Source organism: Equus quagga, chromosome 17 (genome assembly GCF_021613505.1).
Source record: "Equus quagga isolate Etosha38 chromosome 17, UCLA_HA_Equagga_1.0, whole genome shotgun sequence".
NCBI lineage: Eukaryota > Metazoa > Chordata > Mammalia > Perissodactyla > Equidae > Equus > Equus quagga.
The window spans coordinates 51,324,869-51,343,346 of record NC_060283.1 but is presented as its reverse complement, the minus strand read 5'-3'; the positions used below and the strand labels follow the sequence as shown (position 1 = coordinate 51,343,346).

Genomic DNA, 18,478 nt, shown 5'->3' with positions numbered 1-18,478 from the left:
AAGGGCAGCGGTCCCTTCCCGAAGGTCAGAGTTGCTCATATACTTTCATTAGGGCAGGGTTCCTGCTATGGCAGAAGACGTCATATTCTAGCAGGCACTCCAGCATGCAGTTCAGAACTGCCTGGTGAACTGACAGGGGAGAGGGGACCTAGCAGAAGCCTATGTTCAGAGAGGAAGCAGGATGCTCCTGGACGAGAACTCATCGGAAGGAAACCAGGGGCCTGGAAGGAGGGAGCTTGACCTTCTCCCCTGTTGGAAGGGATGGAAGGGCAATGCTGAGGACCAGCCTCTAGCTCTGCCCCCTGAAGAGTCCCCACCAAGTCCCATGGAGAGCACAGAATCCCCACAAAGACATTGGAAGAGTTCGTCAGACCCCAGCGACCCTCCAGCAGAAGGTTCCACAGGGTCCCCAGAGACCACCCCCCCACACAGAGCATGGTTCTGCAGGGGGGCCAGTGCTTCAACAGTGACACCAGGGCACATGTCTAGCACAGCAGCACCCAGAGGAGCACGTGGGAGACACCCCCAATAGACTCCCCCAAATTCCTGAGGAGCACTTTGCAGGGGGTTGAAGCCCCGCGTGGGCACACAGGGTCTGAGCCAGTTCAGTCTGATTTATTGTGTTTGATGGATTTTGTCTGTGCTCATGGACTGGGGATGCCCTGGGAAATTTGCGCGACATAATTATTTCTTTAAGTTAGATGTCACTCGGATGCTCCAACGTACCTCAGTTTCCCCACCTTGTCGACTCACTGTGCTCAACAAAATGGTATTAAACACCTAGGATATGCCAGACACTGCAGTTGGTTTGGGGAAAAAGAGATTATACATATGTATAGTCCCTGCTTTTAAGAACCTCACAATGGGAGGGAGGAAGCAGCCAAGCAAGCGGATGATTGCGAAACCCGTTCTTAAAGCCCAGATAGAGGTGAGCCCTGGGAATGCAGAGAGCACGGAGATGGGGCCAGAGTCCTCGGAGAGGACAACTGGGCTGAACTGGAAGGAAAAGGGAGAGGGGGCCAGACCGAGAGGGTGGGGAAGAACATTCCAAGGAAAAGAAAAATGCCTGCCAGGCCCCAAGGGAAACCAGAACAGCTCTTGGGGGAAGTGCGAGAGGTTCCCTGGGACTGGAGTTAAGGGCCCAAGGGGGTGTGGCCTGCATGATGAGAGGAACCAGTTTTGTTTTTCTGAGTTTTTGAGACTTTTAAGGAACAACTTTTGTTTTTCCAAGTTGCTGCCAAGGCATTTCACAGTATGACAACCCTGCTCACATCCAGAGCCTGGATGTTTCCATAAGGACCTGAGCTTAGGATTTTTGCCATGAATTCCCACTTTGCTTCTCCCAGGGCACCTTTTAAAATAGCCACTTAGGGGGGCCGGCTGGTGGTGCAGCGGTTAAGTTTGCACATTCCGCTTCGGAGGCCCAGGGTAAGCCAGTTCGGATACCGGGGTGGACATGGCACCGCTTGGCAAGCCATGCTGTAGCAGGCGTCCCACGTATAAAGTAGAGGAAGATGGGCATGGATGTCAGCTCAAGGCCAGTCTTCCTCAGCAAAAAGAGGAGGATTGGTGGCCAATGTTAGCTCAGGGCTAATCTTCCTCAAAAAAAAAAAAAAAATAGCCACTTACGGGCCTGCTGGCACAGCAGTTAAGTTTGTATGTTCCGCTTTGGCGGCCTGGGGTTCATCGGTTTGGATCCTGGGTGTGGACATGGCACTGCTTGGCAAGCAATGCTGTGGTAGGCGTCCCACATATAAAGTGGAGGAAAATGGGCACGGATGTTAGCTGAGGGCCAGTCTTCGTCAGCAAAAAGAGGGGGACTGGCAGCAGATGTTAGCTCAGGGTTAATCTTCCTCAAAAAAATTTTTTTTAATTAAAAAAAAAAACAGCCACTTAGAATTGAGCCCACAAAGGGTTAGTGACTGTCCCAACCACCTTCTATGTAGTAGAGGCTGGCTGCTCACTCCGTCTCCTGCTGCCCGAACTGAGAGGGAGGACTGCCCTTCTCCTGTCTCATTGCACCCCCCACCCTCTTCTGGGATCTGAAAATAATAAATCTTGTGACTCTGCTTCCTTTGGGTGGGTGTATTTAATCGATCAAAACGACCCCATGGGTTTCAGTTCCCCAAAGTGGGAGCTCAGATGGCGAGGAAGCTGCTGGCTGACCCCGAGTTCGTGGCTTGTGTGCCCTCATTCAGCAGATCATAATCTGCATACTGTTAATTCAGTACCAGCTCCGGCCTCTCCACACAGCCTGAAATGAGGCTGGAGAAGTACACAGGGCCACCAGGAGCCCCGGTCAGGAGTTTGATTCTGTCTGAGGGCGACGGGGGTCCTTGAAGGGTTGTAAGAGGAAAAGGGCATGACCCAGTTCATCCTGTAGGAAGATGGGTGTGGGAGCAGAAAGGAGGGTGGATTGAGGAGGGCAAGGCGTGAGGCAGAGAGCACCGAGAATAGGAGTCGAGCAGCGGCAGTAGCTGTCGACAGGGCCGAGCTCCATTCTTAGTGCTTATAATACAGACGTTTACAGATGCCGAAACTGAGACCCAGTGTGACTAAACTTGCCCAAAAGTCTACAACCAGTAAGTGACATTGCTGGGATCCTAACTCAGACAGCCCAGCTCCGGACTCCACAGCTATCACAGCCGTTCCAGCAGTTTAGGAGAGAGACGGTGGAGTGTTGCCTGTCCCTGTCAGTGAAGGGGAGGAGGAGGAGAGACCCTAGAGGGAGGTTAAGGAGATAGTCTCTGTGGAGAGGAAGAGCAAGGAGAGCATGAGAGGTGTGCCCGTTTCCGGCTGGGACAGAGGACCGGAATGGAAGATGCTTGGGAGGAAGAATGCGTGCGTCAGGAATATTCCATGAGACCGATTTCCTTCACATTGAGTTGGTGACATCTGTGAGACTTCAGGGGGGAGCTCAGGAGGTAATTGCATGTAAGAGTTTGAGCTTAGGAGAGAAGTTGGGAACCATGGGTGTAGGAGACACTGGCACATTTGAGTGGAGGCTGAAGCCCAGGAGGCCGGTGGGCTGGCCGAGGGAGAGCAGGTAGAGAAGAGGACCCAGGCAGACCCTCAAGGAACCACCATAGTTGAGGAATGAATTGAAAAGTAAAGCAGTAAATGTGACCCAGAAGAGAACGGAGTCAGTGGGATTAACTGATGCAGAGATCCGATAAGGTAAGATTTGAACAGCAACCACTTCACCACAAATAAAGTTACAAAGCATAGCGCAGGCTGGGAGAAAGTATTTTAACATATTTGACAAATATGAGAGAGTACGAGTATGTAGGGTCACAGGACCTTTCCTAAACTGATGATGGGAGAGTAAACTGGTCCAGCCCTTTTGGAGGGCAATGTGGTAGTATTTATCAAAATTTAAACATCCACAGATACGGCCCAGCAAAATCCCACTGAAGCTACAAAACACTCATCCAAGTTCCCAAAGACCTACCTCCAAAGATGCTCATGGCAAGAACCTAAATATTCATCTATAAGGTAATTACCAAACAAATCATGATACATCCTACCATGGACCACTATGTCGCCCCTGAAAAAAGTGAGATGGATCTATGTGTACTGATGTGGAATAGGTCTATGATATTTGGTAAAGTGCGGAGCAGTATAACTCGTTAAATATCATTTTTATTAAGGAAGGAAAACATGTCTGACAGTCATGTGTCTCCTAACAATGTTTCTGTGAAGGACAAACTGCATATATGATGGTATTCCCATAAGATGGGTACCATCTAGCATAGGCGTGTGGCAGGCTGTACCATCCAGGTTTGTGCAAGTGCTGTGGAGAGGAAGACGTTTTCCTCTAACCTTCTAGGTTCTTCTGGCTGGTCTAAGGATTAAATTGACATGAGACACATTAACAAGAGAAAAACAATCGAAAGTTTAATAACATGATATATGGGAGAAACCCAGGAAAACTGAGTAACTCACCAAAATGCCCGAAGCCCTGACCTTAAATACCACGCTCAGCTAAAGACAAAAGAGGATGTTGGGTGTGGGGAGAGTCAGATTCTTTAATGGGAAGGCAGGCAATTCACAGGCAGGTGAAAAGGAGCAAACGTTTGGAAAACAAGTGTTTGGCCGCACAGAAACAGAAGAACACAGAGGGGAGCCCAACCAACAGGCTTGTCTATGTTCCTCCCCGTCCACCACCCAGTTCACGATGCTAAGGTGACAGGTCAATTCCGGAGAAAAGGTTTTTGTCTGAATTCTTTTAGGCAGTTAAGGAGGAAGCACTGAGGAAGACTTTCTGAGTCTTTTGTTTCTTAAAAATAATCAGCCTAAAATAATCCTTATGTTAAGAAGACACATTTTGGGGTGGCAAATTTTGTTCCCCTTCAGTACGCTCTATGATGTTCACACAATGCCAAAATCGCCTAACAATGTGTTTCTCAGAAAGTGTCTCCATTGTTAGGTGATGCATGGGTGTATATGCGTGGGAAAAGTCTGGAAAGATGTACACCAGATATGGGTGAACAGAGGGACGAGAGGGAATCTGTCATGTTTTGCTTTATATGCTTTTGTATCACCTACGTCCTCTACAATATGCATGCTTTATTTTTAGATTAAAGCAGTTCTATTTAAGAAAGGCTTTATTGGGTTTAGCAACCCAGAGGTCATGGGTAACCTTGGCAAAAGCTGTTTCAGCAGAACATGGGAAGGAAGCCAGTTGCAGTGGGTTAAGCAGAGAAGAGGTGGTGAAGTGGGGACAGCAGCTGTTCTCTGCTTTCTCAAGAAGTTTGCCTGTGAAAAAGAAAGCACGGGAGAGCAGTAGCGAAAGCGGGTGGAACAGAGGGAGGGAGAGAAAGGCAAGCAAGTTGAAAGAAGGAGATGTTTGAGGGGCAGGGGGCCAGAAGGCAGTATCCTCAAGGATGTGAGAGGCAGTGGGCCCCAGAGCCACGTGCAGGAACCCACCAGAAAGAGGAGAGACACTTCTCACGCAGACCCTAGAAGGAAGGAAGAAAGCGTGCACGCGAATTCAGGCAAGTCTGTCGGCGGGCACTGGGGTTGCCTGCATCTTCCTCGTCAAGAAGGAGGTGCAGATTCAAAAGGCTCAGAGGCAGAGGTGGACTAGGCCAACTTCCACCTTCAGACCGGCAGGCTCCTCCAGAAGCCATTAGACAGGAAGGCGTGAAAATCCCCACCACCCACGGTAGAGTCGCCAGGCAGAGCCTTGGCCTGGAGTCAGAGTCTCAGGACAGATCTCCCTGCTCCTCTGTGGGAACACCTCCCCTGGTGGGCCTCCTGGATTTCCCCCTCAGCAGCTCCAAGTCAGAAGTTTCACCACAGAGGCTGCTTCACTTTTTTCCTGTCCAACAGCCCTGACTGCCACCACACCCTGAGTCACAGCGGAGGTATCAGTGGCTGCTCCAGTCACACCAGCAGCTGTCAAGCAAAAGCAGGTAGGTGAGCTGTTTGCTCTGCGGGCTGGGGGCGGGCATATTCTGATGGAAAGAACTTGGAAGCTCCAGTCTCCTCCTCTGAGTCCCCTGAGAACTGAGGTGACGAACTGCAGAGGCCGGAGCTAAAGATGACTGTCTCCGCCCAGACAGCACAGTGCAGGAGAACTTCCTGCGGTGATGGCAGTGTTTGGTACCTGCACTGTCCAGTACGGCAGGCCCTAGTCCCCTGTGGCTGTGGAGCCCTTGGAATGGGGCCAGTATGACCGAGGAGCTGTATTTTTTATTTTATGTTCATTCACTTAAATGTAAGTAGCGATCTCACTATCCAAGGCCCAGAGAGAAAAGCCTGGTCCACACTCGCTCTGACCACTAACGGCAGAGCCAGGACTGGATGCTGCTTCTTTATTCGCGCCTGCATCCATCCGCCTCTGGTGGGCTCAGTGGAAGCAAAATCAAACTGAAGATAAAGAAGTGGGCTAGTTGGAAAATGTCAGGTCTGGGCTCTCCTTTCTACACCTTGTTCAGTTGTCTGGGATAGACAGGCACCTAACAGAGCTCGGAAACCTGAGTCTGGGATCCGGTCCCATGTTGCAGTGGGCAGAATGCAGGATTTGAGGTCAGGTGAAAAAAACTCTCAAAACCCAGCTCATCTGCGTCACTCTAGGTAAGTTGCTTAACTCCCAGAGTCTTAGTTTCCTCATTTAGAAAGTGCCTACTTCATGGGTTGTTGTAAGGATTAACGCTACAAATTCTGGAAAGTATTTTTCCTGGAAGCTAGGCCCTGGTCGACACTCCCCATCACAGCCAACATGACTGTTGTTATCCAGGTCAGAGCAAGTTAAGATGAAAGTCAGCCTGCAGGCAGGTCCGCTGCCCTCCCTTGCTGGGGGATGCAGTGGGGAGGCATCTGCTGTTAGCTGATCAACTATTGCAGCCGTAATGATCATGAAAATAAATGCCGACATCGCACTTCACGTGTCTTAAGTGCTTTACGGGTAATCCCTCATTTCAACTCGGCACCACCCCATGGGTTAGATTCCGTCATCCACCTCAGTTTACAGATGAGTAAACTGAGACTCAGAAAAAAAGGTCACTTGCCCAGAGTTGCTCAGCTTGCAAAAGTTCTTAACCGCTGCTCCCATCCACCTCTCTCTGTGTGTAATGAGCCTCCGGTTTTAGCATCCCCTGGCCAGGAGTCCTCGCATTCTTCTCCAGCATGAGGAAGAGAGGGGTTGACACAGACGACATTTGCTGAACAGTTGGAGTCAAAGGTTCTTCCCCTGGGGAAGGCAGTTCGGTGCATCTGCGTGGGCTGTGAGCGCTCCATGGGGCAGGGGGTGCCAGATGCAGGAGGCTAAGGTGAGGAGTAGAGCAGGGCATCAGGCGTTGTTCGCTGGGTGGGAGCTGGGGAGGGAGGCGGGACTCGTGTCCCCTGCTCTGCCTGTGTTCATCCTTTCAATGGTAATCAATAGTAAATGGGACAAAGTAGGTTCTTAGTGTCACTCAACTCTGTTCTCAAAAATGTGTTTGGACTTGGGTGGGATCTTCACTTTTACCAAAAGGCTTTCTTTCCAAACTGGATGGTCTTGGGGGTGGTAGTTCCTGCAGACCCACCCCCGAGTGAATCAGCCGAGAAGGAACAGTGCCCTAAGAGGGCCTCGTGGTCACAGCAGATGGCTGGGGAGTGAAACAAAAGACAAGGAGAGGTGGAATGGGGCTCCCATGCAGGTGTGGGGTTTCTCAAAGAGATGTGGCTTCGAGAAGGAATCTGTGGGGCTCCTTAAGGGTTCCCGGGGTGGGTGGGTGGGTGGAGACAGGAGGCATTATGTCCTCGGACAGAAGATTCCAGACTTGCCCAAAGCTTAGGTTCCATCCCGGTTGTCTTAATCAGCTGTTCACCTAGGAGATGTGAGAGATGCTCAAGAGAAGCAGAGCGTCTGGATAGTAAGCACGGAGAAGCCGGGGCAGCTGGGGGGTGGGAGAGTCAGACAGGTTGCTGGAAGAGGCTGCTGAGATGGGGCAACGATGAGAGGAATCTGTGTGCTCCTGGGCAAACCACTTCCTTTGTGGGGGCCTTGGTTTCCTCATCTGTGCAATGGAAAGATTGGTTAGAAAACGCCACAGGTCCTTTTCCAATATGAACTCCACCAGTCCCTAAAACGACTGGCGTCAAAGAGCTGACCTGGGAATTAATTATTCAAATTAATCAAAAGCGTCTGGCACCCTCGGGGGCTCCACCCCAGCATTGGGCAATCTAATCCACGCTCACTTCCTCCGCCGAGCTCTCAGCGCCGCGCCCTCTCAGTCAGGCAGCTCTGCCCTCCTGGAGGCGGCCTACAGGTGAAGAGCCCAGAGTCCTGGTAAGTCTTGAAATGCCCAGCCCTCCCCTCGCCCAGCACCACTCTGTTCTCTGTGCCCCTTGACCCCCAGCCTCCGTTAATCCCAGCATCTATCCCCTCACCTGGGTGGGCCTCGCCCACACCCTCAATCTCTTCATTCTCTCTCATTAGGCCCCCCTCACCCCCAAAAGAGACCCTCTGCCTCTCTTCCCTATGCTCTCCTTCAACAACCACTTAGGGCGCCTCTCCGCCCGCCTCCTTCCCTTCCCCACCCGGCCATCTCTCTCCGCTTGGGCCAGGACTGGGGCTGGGGACTGCCACACACTGCGGAGTCCCCTATTGCATTGTGTTAACTGCAATTATGTGCTGATTACATTTATAGAGAGAAAGGATACTGGAATTGCGTTAAAATGATGGTTTGAATTTTTTGTCGTTGTTGTTCAAAAAGATTGCCTTAAATGTTTGGGATCTTATAAATGTCCCCATACTACAGCATTTTCATGAAATAAATTAGAGTCATCCAGTCTATGAAGTTTCTGAACTGCCATGAGTCATTAAGGGGCTGGCAGCTTTGCTCATTGAGGGAACCTCCCGCTTGGTTATCGAGAACATGACTGGGTGGTCGGTAAGCGTCAGCACGTTCAAGGGTGTTCCTGCAAGGTCTGTCTCTTTAATTCTGGGGCAAAAGAATAGCAAAGAAAGCAATGCACAAAACATCAAATAACAGAAGTGAACTATATACAGCTTGACTTTATGATAGCTCCAGAACTTAGCTTACAAATATATTTAATATATGAAGTGTGATTATTTTTCTTTTTGGTGTCAAATGATCCTGTATTGAAACATTTTCCTTTGTAGTTCCTGACTAGCTGGGCATTCACTGCGTCACTGTCGATGTCATCTATGATGTCATGAGGGTGGCAGCCGTCAACATGGCAGCCCACAGACTGGGCAGTCCTAGGATCTCTTTACTGGTTCCAGAGAGTTTTCTAGGTACAGATGGGTGCTGCGTCTGTCAGGCAATGTTGACAGTCTCATCAAAAGTGGTTTCCACTGTGCTTAGTGTTTTTCTGCTTCTTTCTGTCTCTTGGCGCTTCCTTGAGCCCTTTGATGATCGGAACAGAGGCAGAAGGTACCACCTCGTTCTGGGCCTGTCTCTTCTGAATGGTCAGTTTCACTGTAACCCTCAGACCCTTCCAATCACCAGTTGCTTGGCGATGTCATCACCAACCTTTATGGAGACAGACCCAGGGGGCCAATCTTGGGGGGCAGGGCAGACATGGAACCAACTCCCCCCACCCCACCCTGTGCACCTCAAGTATAAGACTTTGATCTCATTGGGATTGGACTTAGGTGACATGGTGGAGGTAGCTGGTGTCAGAAGAACCTGGATTCAAGACAATTGAAGAAAGTTGCACCTTGGCCTCCTCTGAGCTAAAAGTCAAAAGCTGAGGTGTGATTTTTCTTAAGAAGCAGGTCTGTAGACTGAAAATAGTTCATGGAGCCATTCACACTTAGCTGGAATCCTGGATGCAGCATTCATAGGCTGTGTGACCACAGGCTGGTTTCTGAGCCTCTCTGTGCCTATCCTCTCACAGGCTAATCATATCCACGTGTAACGATCGAGGGAGATGACGGAGCTGCGAGGCACAAAGCAGATCTCAGATATGTCATCTCTCTTCCCTTAGTTTCTCCCTTTAACTGTCAGAACATCCTCTCCAGAGACTGGTAAATTAAAAAACAACAACAAAACATTCTCCCACCAGTGCCGGGCGGTCATTGCCCGGGCCTGGTTCTCTTTCCTGAGTTCTCTGCCTTCTGTCCTGACTGGCATGGTTGCCTTCTGGACCCTGAAGCTGATCCTTCCTGCCAGGGAGTGCACATTCGCCCCCAGCACAGCCGAACACTGATTACCCAGCAGCAGGACTTCCCTGTGAAACACGCTTGGCTGCTGGGGCAGTTTCTGTGGCTGCCCCAGCCTTGCCCTCTCACAGCCGCTGCTCAGGAATGTGGCTTCTGCTTTCCACGGGCTCAAGCTCTCTGCACCTGTCATGCTTTGCACCCACTCTCAAAGGTGGGTCTTCTCTTAGGTCATTTGTTCTCTTAAGAGCATCCCTGATCATCTGCTGGCAGAGGTGACCGCCTGACTTCATTGAACATAACCCTGGGCCTCTGAACAAACTTGCTCGTGACCGTGGGACTACAGAGCCAGTGACTTCCAGCAGGTCTTGCTGACAACACTGGCTGAGCCAGCTCTACTATCTGCCTCTCCCACCACCACCCCATCCTCCTGGCCAGACAGGGCCCCACCCTCCTCATCATCGCATCTTCCTAGGTTCACGGACTGATGGAGCCTGCTTTATCTGTGTTCTCCCTGTGCTGAGAAGGCGATTTATGCAGCCCCCATTCAGTTAGGGAAGAAAGGAATACCTTCCCAGGAAGGCAAAGCCTATGAGGTCTATCACTCTAGAGGAAAAGGGCATTATTTTTCCAGTTTCTCTTAACCCATTCTCTGCTACACATGATGGACAGTAACAGACTTTCTCCTGCTAATAGGAAAAGCTTCCTAGGACTTTTGTTGTTGGTGGTGTTGTTGTTTTAATACTTGTATTTGCTTTGCCAGGCTATATTCCTCTAGTTAGTCTTTTTGTAAATTGAGAGATAATTCACACACCATGAAAGGCACGCATTTACAGTGCACAACTCAGCGGTGTTTAGTATACACACAAAGTTGTACAACCATCGCTACTGGTGAATTCCAGGACATTTTCATCACCCCGGAAGACAGCCTGTGCTCATTAGCATCTGCCCGCCCCCCAGCACCTGCCAATCCCAGTCTACTTTCTCTCTTGACCTATTTGCCCATTCTGGACGTTTCACATACATGGAATCATACAGTGTGAAGCCCACTGTGTCTGGCTTTTTGTCATGTGGAATAATGTTTTCAAGGATTGTCCGTGTTGCAGTGTGTGTCAGACTCCACTCCTTTTTGCGCTGAGAAAGATTCCATCGTGTGTGTGCACCACCCTGCGTTTATCCTCAGTTGATGCGCCTTTGGATTGGACCCACTTTTTGGCTATCAAGCTGCTGTGAACATTCGTGTACAAGTTTTTGTGAGGAAGGACGTTTTCAGTTCTCTTGGGTACACAGCTAGGACTGGGATTGATGGGTCATATGATAACTCTGCGTTTAACTTTTTGACCAACTTTCCAAGGCAGCTGCACCATTTTACATTCCCACCAGCAATGTATGAGGGGTCCAATTTCTCCACATCCTCATCAACATCATTATTGCCCATCTCTTTTTATTATGATCACTCTAGTGAGTGTAAAGGAATTCCTGAGACTTTTAACTCTACGTTTTTTTCTTGAACACCGGGTTTCACTTTGAGGTGGGTTACAGACTTGCCTGTGGTCAAAGGATGGTCATACCTTGTTATAAAGAAATGCCTGGGGGCGATTAGGCACGTGTGTGTGTGTGTGTGTGTGTGTGTGTGTGTGTGTGGTGATGGATTGTAACTAGTCTTTGGGTGGTGAACATGATGTAATCTACACAGGAATTGAAATATAATGATGGACCCCTGGAAAAAAAAAGAACTGGCTTGATATAGTCTGTGGTTCAAAAGAAAGCTAATTCAGTAGCTGGTTTACTTTAGTTTACTTCCTCTTTGAAAATAAGGGTAATATTTCAGAGTGGCTGCAGCTTCCCCTAGAAGCTTCCCCCTGCAACAAGGGCAGAGCTAACGAGAGGTGGGTTTACCTGAGGTTGGCCTAGGGCTGCTGAGGAGTCAGGGATGGCTGAAGGCAGGCACTGGCAGGACAGGAAGGGGCCCCACCAGGACTGAAAAGCCACCAAAACAAGAATAGTGTGTCTCCACCTGTCTCTTCTGCCCCCTGCTGCCCTTCCCCCATATGCTGTGCTCCCCGCTGCACAGCAGAATGGGGCTGCCCAGAATTCCAAGATAATCTGTTATATTGCCACCCACTTGGACAATGAGTCCGTCAGCCACCTGCTTAGGATTTTTAATATATTTTTTCGAACCACACAAATACTCCCAGAGCAGGGCTCCTGCATCCTGAGACTGCACGCTGCCGTGGCTCAAACTTGTTTTCCAGAACTCTCCTTTTCAAATAACTTTCAGAAAGGTGGACAAAGGGATTCATCTCTCAGCTTTATAGTCAAACCTGGATCTTTTTCTGGGGCTTCAATGAGATTGCGGGCTTAATGCCCCAGATTGAGAACTGAATGGTACCTCGTGTTTCGGACATTAAATTCAGCCTCAACAATGAGAGATGCTCTCCAATGAGAGATCTAGACAACACGTTCTGTAGGGATTATCCGAAGAGAAGTTTCAACACTGTTTGGGGTGATGGCGATGCCATGGATAATGCTAAGAACCTGTCTGACTTTGAAGGGACCCATACTCTTTTTTGAAATGTACCATTAATCCTAAATGTGTCTCATAACCATAGAGCCCCCACCACTTCCTGAAGCAACAGTTCCTTCCAGGTAGTGTACAAGCCAGCACAGAGAGGTTCATTGGCAGACAGGCTAGAAGCTGGGGAGATGTTATTCTACAGTAACACTCATCTCTCTTCTCTAGGCCAGGGTTTAAGTTCGCCTCCAGTATGGGAGAATTTAACTTTGCGAATTACTATGATGAAGAGTTCAGCAATTACAGTTACAACACTGACCTGCCCTATATTCTACCGGACTCGGCCCCATGCCGGCCAGAAACTCTGGAAATGAACACATATGCCCTGGTCGTCATCTACGCCCTGGTCTTCCTGCTGAGCCTGCTGGGAAACTCCCTGGTGATGCTGGTCGTCTTATACAGCCGGGTCAGCCGCTCTGTCACTGATGTCTACCTGCTGAACCTGGCCATAGCCGACCTGCTCTTCGCCTTGACCTTGCCTATCTGGGCCGCCTCCAAGGCAAAGGGCTGGACCTTTGGCACAGGCCTGTGCAAGCTGGTCTCGCTCCTGAAGGAAGTCAACTTCTACAGCGGTATTCTACTGCTGGCCTGCATCAGCGTGGACCGCTACCTGGCCATTGTCCACGCCACACGCACACTGACCCAGAAGCGGCACTGGGTCAAGTTCATATGCTTGGGCATCTGGATCCTGTCCTTCATCCTGGCCCTGCCCGTCTTCCTCTTCCGCAAGGCCATCTACCCGCCCTATTCTGGCCCAGTCTGCTACGAGGACATGGGCGCCAACACAACAAAATGGCGGATGGTGATGCGGGTCCTGCCCCAGACCTTCGGCTTCCTCGTGCCACTGCTGGTCATGCTGTTCTGCTACGGTCTCACCCTGCGCACGCTGTTTCAGGCCCACATGGGGCAGAAGCACCGGGCCATGCGGGTCATCTTTGCTGTCGTGCTCGTCTTTCTGCTCTGCTGGCTGCCCTACAACCTGGTCCTGGTCTCAGACACCCTCATGAGGCTCCAGGTCATCCAGGAGACCTGTGTGCGTCGCAATGACATTAACCGGGCCCTGGACGCCACCGAGATTCTGGGCTTCTTCCACAGCTGCCTCAATCCCCTCATCTACGCCTTCATTGGCCAGAAGTTTCGCCACGGACTCCTCAGGATCATGGCCATCCACGGCCTGGTCAGCAAGGAGTTCTTGGCCAAGGACAGCAGGCCTTCCTTTGTGGGCTCTTCTTCAGGGAACACTTCTACCACGCTCTAGGGCACCCCACCCCTGTGGCAGCCCCTCAGGACTCCTCCCTTCCCCTCAGCATCCCATTCCAAGCCTCACGGCCACTGGCTGCTCACAGTCTCCGGGTCAAGGAGCCGCCATCGTGGCTACAGGAAGTTCCGAGGCCACGTGCTTCCCGGGTGCCCGCAGTATGGCTTAGAAAGCCTGCCCTGGTGCCCCTGCCCTGCCAGAATTGCTGTGTCTGCTGCCAGAGCTCTGTCCGCCCATCCGCTGAGCCCACAGCACTCTGTCTTCTGGGACATTTGAAAGACGTTCTTTCAAGTGACTACAAAACCTTCCTGCCACTGGGAGCCATCAGTGGTGACACCATCAGTGCCTCCCCAGCTCTCCCTTTGCCGCCTGCTTGCCCGGTCCAGCTCCCTTGAGAGAGGCTGAGAATGACAGATGCTCACTTTCCAAGACCCCGTTAAGCTAGGAGTGGCCGTATCACCCCGTTCTGACTAACAGTGTGCTGGTAAACTCCACTTCTGGGGAAAATGTCCTGATCTGCAGCGTTCGCCAAGTTCCCTGGTTTAAATGCTGCCACCATGGCCATTTGAAGGGTGGTGGTGTTTAGCAATCAGCTCACAAAATTCTAGAGAATGTAATAATCTGCTTTCCTAAGCAGATACAAACTGGCTTCAACGCACCATTGCTTAAGAGGAAGCCTGCTGGGGCTGGGGGACTCCTGAGAAATATTCCTGATTAAAAAGAGAGAGGCCCACACACATATATCCCTGGTCCTTGCCTTTGAATATGGTTATAGAGTATGATATTTGGAGCTGAGGCAGCCACTTTGTGACAATAGGGCAAAAAGCCCAACATACTTAGACTGATGGAGCCAGAGGATCAAAAGAACCTCAGAATAAAGAGCCTGGAACTAAACCTAAGCATAAAGAGTCAAATGATTTTCAATAAGGGTGCCAAGATTATTCAATGGGGAAAGGATAGTCTTGCAACAAATGATGCTGGGAAAATTAGATGCTCATATGCAAAAGAATGAAATTGGTCCCTTTCTTTACACCATATACAAAATTAACTCAAAATGGATCAAACACCTAAACATGTGAGCTAAAACTATGAATCTCTTAGAAGAAAACATAGGGAGAAATCTTCGTGACATTGAATTTGGCAATGATTTCTTGGATATGACACAAAGGCATAGGCAACAAAAGGAAAAATAGATAAATTGGACTTCATCAAAGTTAAAAACTTCTGTGCATGAATGGACACTATCAACAGAGTGAAAAGGTAAACCACAGAATGGGAGAAAATATTCGCAAATCATGTGTCTTATAAGGGGTTAACATCCAGAATATATAAAGAATTCTTACAAGTCAACAGAAAAAAAATTTAAAAACAATCCAATTCAAAAATGGATTTCTCTTCAAAAATTCTTTCTCCAAAGAACATATACAAATAGCCCACCACTAATAATTAGAGAAATGCAAATCAAAACCATAATGAGGTCCCACTTCACATCCATTAGGATGATTATTATCAAAAAAAGAAAAACAGAAAATAACAAGTGTTGGCAAGGATATCGAGGAACTGGAACCCTTGTACAAGGCTGGTGCAAATGTAAGATGGTGCAGCCACCGTGCACGACAGCCTGGCGCTTCCTCAAAAAATTAAACATACAGTTACCATATGATCAGCAATTTCCATTCTAGACGTGTAAGCAAAAGAACTGAAAGCAGAGACTCAAACAGATATTTGTCGGAGTTCACAGCAGCATTATTCACAACAGCCGAGAGGCGGAGACAATCTAAACGTCCATCCACAGATGAATGGAGAAACAAAGTGCGGCATGTCCATGCAATGGAATATCATTCACTCCTAAAGAGGAATGAGATTCTGACGTATGCTACAACTGGACGGACCTTGAAAACGTCATGCTAAGTGAAACAAGCCAGTCACTTACATTGTTTGATTCCACTTACACAGGTAACTAGAACAGTCGAATTCAAAGAGAAGAAAGTGAAACAGTGGTTACCAGAGATTGGGGGGAGGAGAAAATGGGGAGTTGTTGTTTAATGGGTACACAATTCAGTTCAGAGTAGTGAGAATGTTCTCGAGCTGGACAGTGGTGATAGTCGCACAACAATGTGAATGTACTTAATGCCACTAAACGATACACTTTCAAATGGTTAAAATGGTAAATTTTATGTTGTATATATATTTTACCACAATTGGAAGCAAAATCCTAGTTCCAAAAAGGTGAACTTTAACCACTGAATCAACCCTGGAACCAACTACCTGTAACTTCTTGTTAAGAGAGACAATTAAATGCTTTTTTGTATAAACCACTTCTAGGTGGGTGTTCCATTACTTGCATTTGAACTGCTACAGAGATCTCGGGCAAGGGTGAGCAGAGGTCCTGAGAGAGGGGCTTTACAGTCAAGCCATCCCTTTGCTGTTGTTGGGTCCACAGAAAGAAGGATGGAAGTAGAGAATATGGCTGGCTTTTCTGCCTCCTTCATCCCCAGCCCAAGCCTCTGGCCGCTGAACATGCATCATGGAAGGGAATGTGTCCTGGGACCATCTAATGCCTCTCATGTCCTTGGGTGGAACGGTAGTCAAGAGCGTCAAGGGTGTGCCAGCCCTGATGGCCTAGCGGTTAAAGTTCGGTGCCCTCTGCTTCAGCGGTTGGGGTTCTAATCCTTCGTGGAACTGCACCACTCGTCTGTCAGTAGCCATGCTGTGGCGACTGCTCATGTAGAAAAACTAGAAGGACTTACAACAGAATATACAACTACGTACTGGGGCTTTGGGGAGGAAAAAAACAGAGGAAGATTGGCAACAGGTGTTAGCTCAGGGCGACTCTTTCCCAGCCAAAAAAAAGAGTGTCAAGGGTGGATTTAGAAGTATCAAGTCCACCAAAGCAGCCAGACTGGGTAGCAGGAAGTCAGAGAGCTCTGCTGAGCTCAACCAGCAGCTCCCAGTACACACCTCCCTTCGTCGCTCCCCTCTCCCACCCAATACACACACACGCCCATCGTTCAGGGTTTGACAAAGGGCAGCCGTGCAGAGTGGGGAAATGATTTATAATATGTCACCCAGACAAAACAAAGGACTTGACTCACTCCTTCAACAGTACTTGTGGAGTGTTAACTGCTCCAGGGCTCTGGGATTTCACAGTGACCAAAGCAGACAGGGCCTTACCTTGCAGAGCTCCTGGTCACAGGGCTTGACCCTGAGCAACCTCCTAAGGAAAGAAGAGAGCACGGGGAACTGAACTTCACAGTCCCCCAACTTCCCCCAGGTTCCAATCCCCTTCGTGTTAACAGCTGTCTGACCACGGAATCAAGAAGATGGCAGCCGTGGCTGTGAAAGAGGCGTCTCCTGCAGGGCAGGCCAAACCTCCGAGCCAGAGCGCTCAAGGGGGCAGGTACCGACCACTCCCAGCTCATGATAGTGCTTTTCCTTTTGCATCCAGCAAGTAGGATTAATTCAGCAACAATAATCCCTGTTCCGTGCTGCTTCTGTGCCAGACGCGGCGCTGAGCCCAGGCTCCAGGAAGACTGTGCTGCTCCGGCCGAGCCTTCAGAACAACTTCTGATTCAGCAGGAGGGAAAGGCGAGGGAATGTGTATTGACCAGACTCCCGAGTTGCCAGAGGGCGCAGTGGTGTCCTGACTGGGCAGTGGAAGGACCAGACAGCTCCTGAGAGGAGAGGACCATGGGGGGAGGAGACAGACCAAGTCTCACGCTGGGTCTGGGACGCTGCGCTTTCTTCCTTGAACAAGGACTAAAGGAAACATTCTTCTCCAAGGGAAATGAGATGCTGCAATGAAGCCAGAAGCAAGGAGGCACACCCTGAGCTGTTCTTACGTGAACTCTGTTAGTAGTTATTCCTCTCTCTCTCTCGCTCTCTCTTTCTGTCTCATAAAGACAGTCTTGGCACAAACAATCTTCTAGTCAAGCCGTCACTAAGACGGGGCAAATCCGGGGCCTGTCTTTGAGCTGTTGATTTCTCTCCTCCCTCCGCTGTTTCCAGGCCCGAGTCGCCCTGTGTCAGGGCCCAGCACCTTTCTGCCTGGATCTGCCTGCTCAGTCTGCACCGGCCCCTCTTGCATGTTCTTCGACTTACGTAACACCACCTGTGTTGTCTCTGTCCGCCAAGTTTATGCCGTCTTCCTCCACCACAGCCCCTCCCTGGTCTCTGCAGGATGACCTCCCTTTGTTCACTAGGTGGGGACAGCTTCCAGTCTCTCTTGGGTGATACAAAGAAGGACCCCAGTTCGCATGTCACGTTGAAACTCGTTGCACATAGACCCGCATGGAGAACCACACCCCCATGCATAGGCGAGCCAGAGAGGCCTAGAGACCCCCCGGGCCGACGCTTCAACATGTAAATGAGGAAACTGAGGCCCGAGCAGAGCAACTGGACCAAAACCTCGTGGCTGGACAGAGGCAGAGCTGGCGTAAAAATTCCTAGTTCGGTTTGTTTTTTCAGATACTTGCTTTTCTAATGGTGACGTTTCAGGCACCTTAGAAATAGACGGGAAAATATATATTTGAACTTCTCAGAGCAGTCCTCTCACAGGGGTCAGGCCCGTCTACTCCTCAGCACCTAGACTCAGCCGTGCCTGGTGCTGGGGGCATCCGGGTGTCAGTCATCCGACAGCAGGAAGGGCAGCTGAGGCTCAGAGGTGCAGTCCGTGGGCGAGCAGCCTCAGATGGGCCACCCTATTCTGAGCCGGCAGGCAGCACAGTCAATGAGACGATCGGAGCCCAACACGAAGTGCAAAGACAGGCAAAACTACACCCTCTGTTGAGACACATGCTTTACCACACCAAGTCCAATTAGAAAGCAGGGCCACTAGGAGGAGCAACTCCTTACAGGGATTGTACTGGATGCAATTGTGGGAGCTGGTTGAATAGTCTAGGGCAGGCTGTGGTCTTCGCTTCTGCTGCTGGGTCCTGAAAGTGGCAGGGCAGACGGGGAGAAGGAAAGATGCACACGAAGCGGAGAATACTACTGGGTATTTGGCCAAAGAACATGAAATCACTAATTC

At 49.8% G+C, this 18,478-nt stretch overlaps 1 protein-coding gene and 1 pseudogene across 3 annotated transcripts; one reads left to right on the top strand and one right to left on the bottom strand.

The window, feature by feature from the left end:
• The first annotated feature begins 4,336 nt into the window (after positions 1–4,336).
• CXCR2 (C-X-C motif chemokine receptor 2) lies at positions 4,337–14,668 on the top strand. 3 transcript variants are annotated; one of them, XM_046644387.1, is made up of 2 exons: positions 4,337–5,417; positions 12,360–14,668. In XM_046644387.1, the coding sequence occupies exon 2, from the start codon at positions 12,385–12,387 to the stop codon at positions 13,447–13,449; it is 1,065 nt and encodes a 354-aa protein (XP_046500343.1). In that variant the 5' UTR covers positions 4,337–5,417; positions 12,360–12,384; the 3' UTR covers positions 13,450–14,668. The 3 variants fall into 3 exon arrangements, with proteins under 3 accessions (XP_046500343.1, XP_046500342.1, XP_046500344.1); XM_046644386.1 differs by lacking the exon at positions 4,337–5,417 and adding an exon at positions 7,634–7,777 and having other exon boundaries at positions 12,360–14,639; XM_046644388.1 differs by lacking the exon at positions 4,337–5,417 and adding an exon at positions 8,729–8,749.
• Positions 7,850–10,709, bottom strand: LOC124229253 (60S ribosomal protein L12-like; annotated as a pseudogene).
• Positions 14,669–18,478: the final 3,810 nt, after the last annotated feature.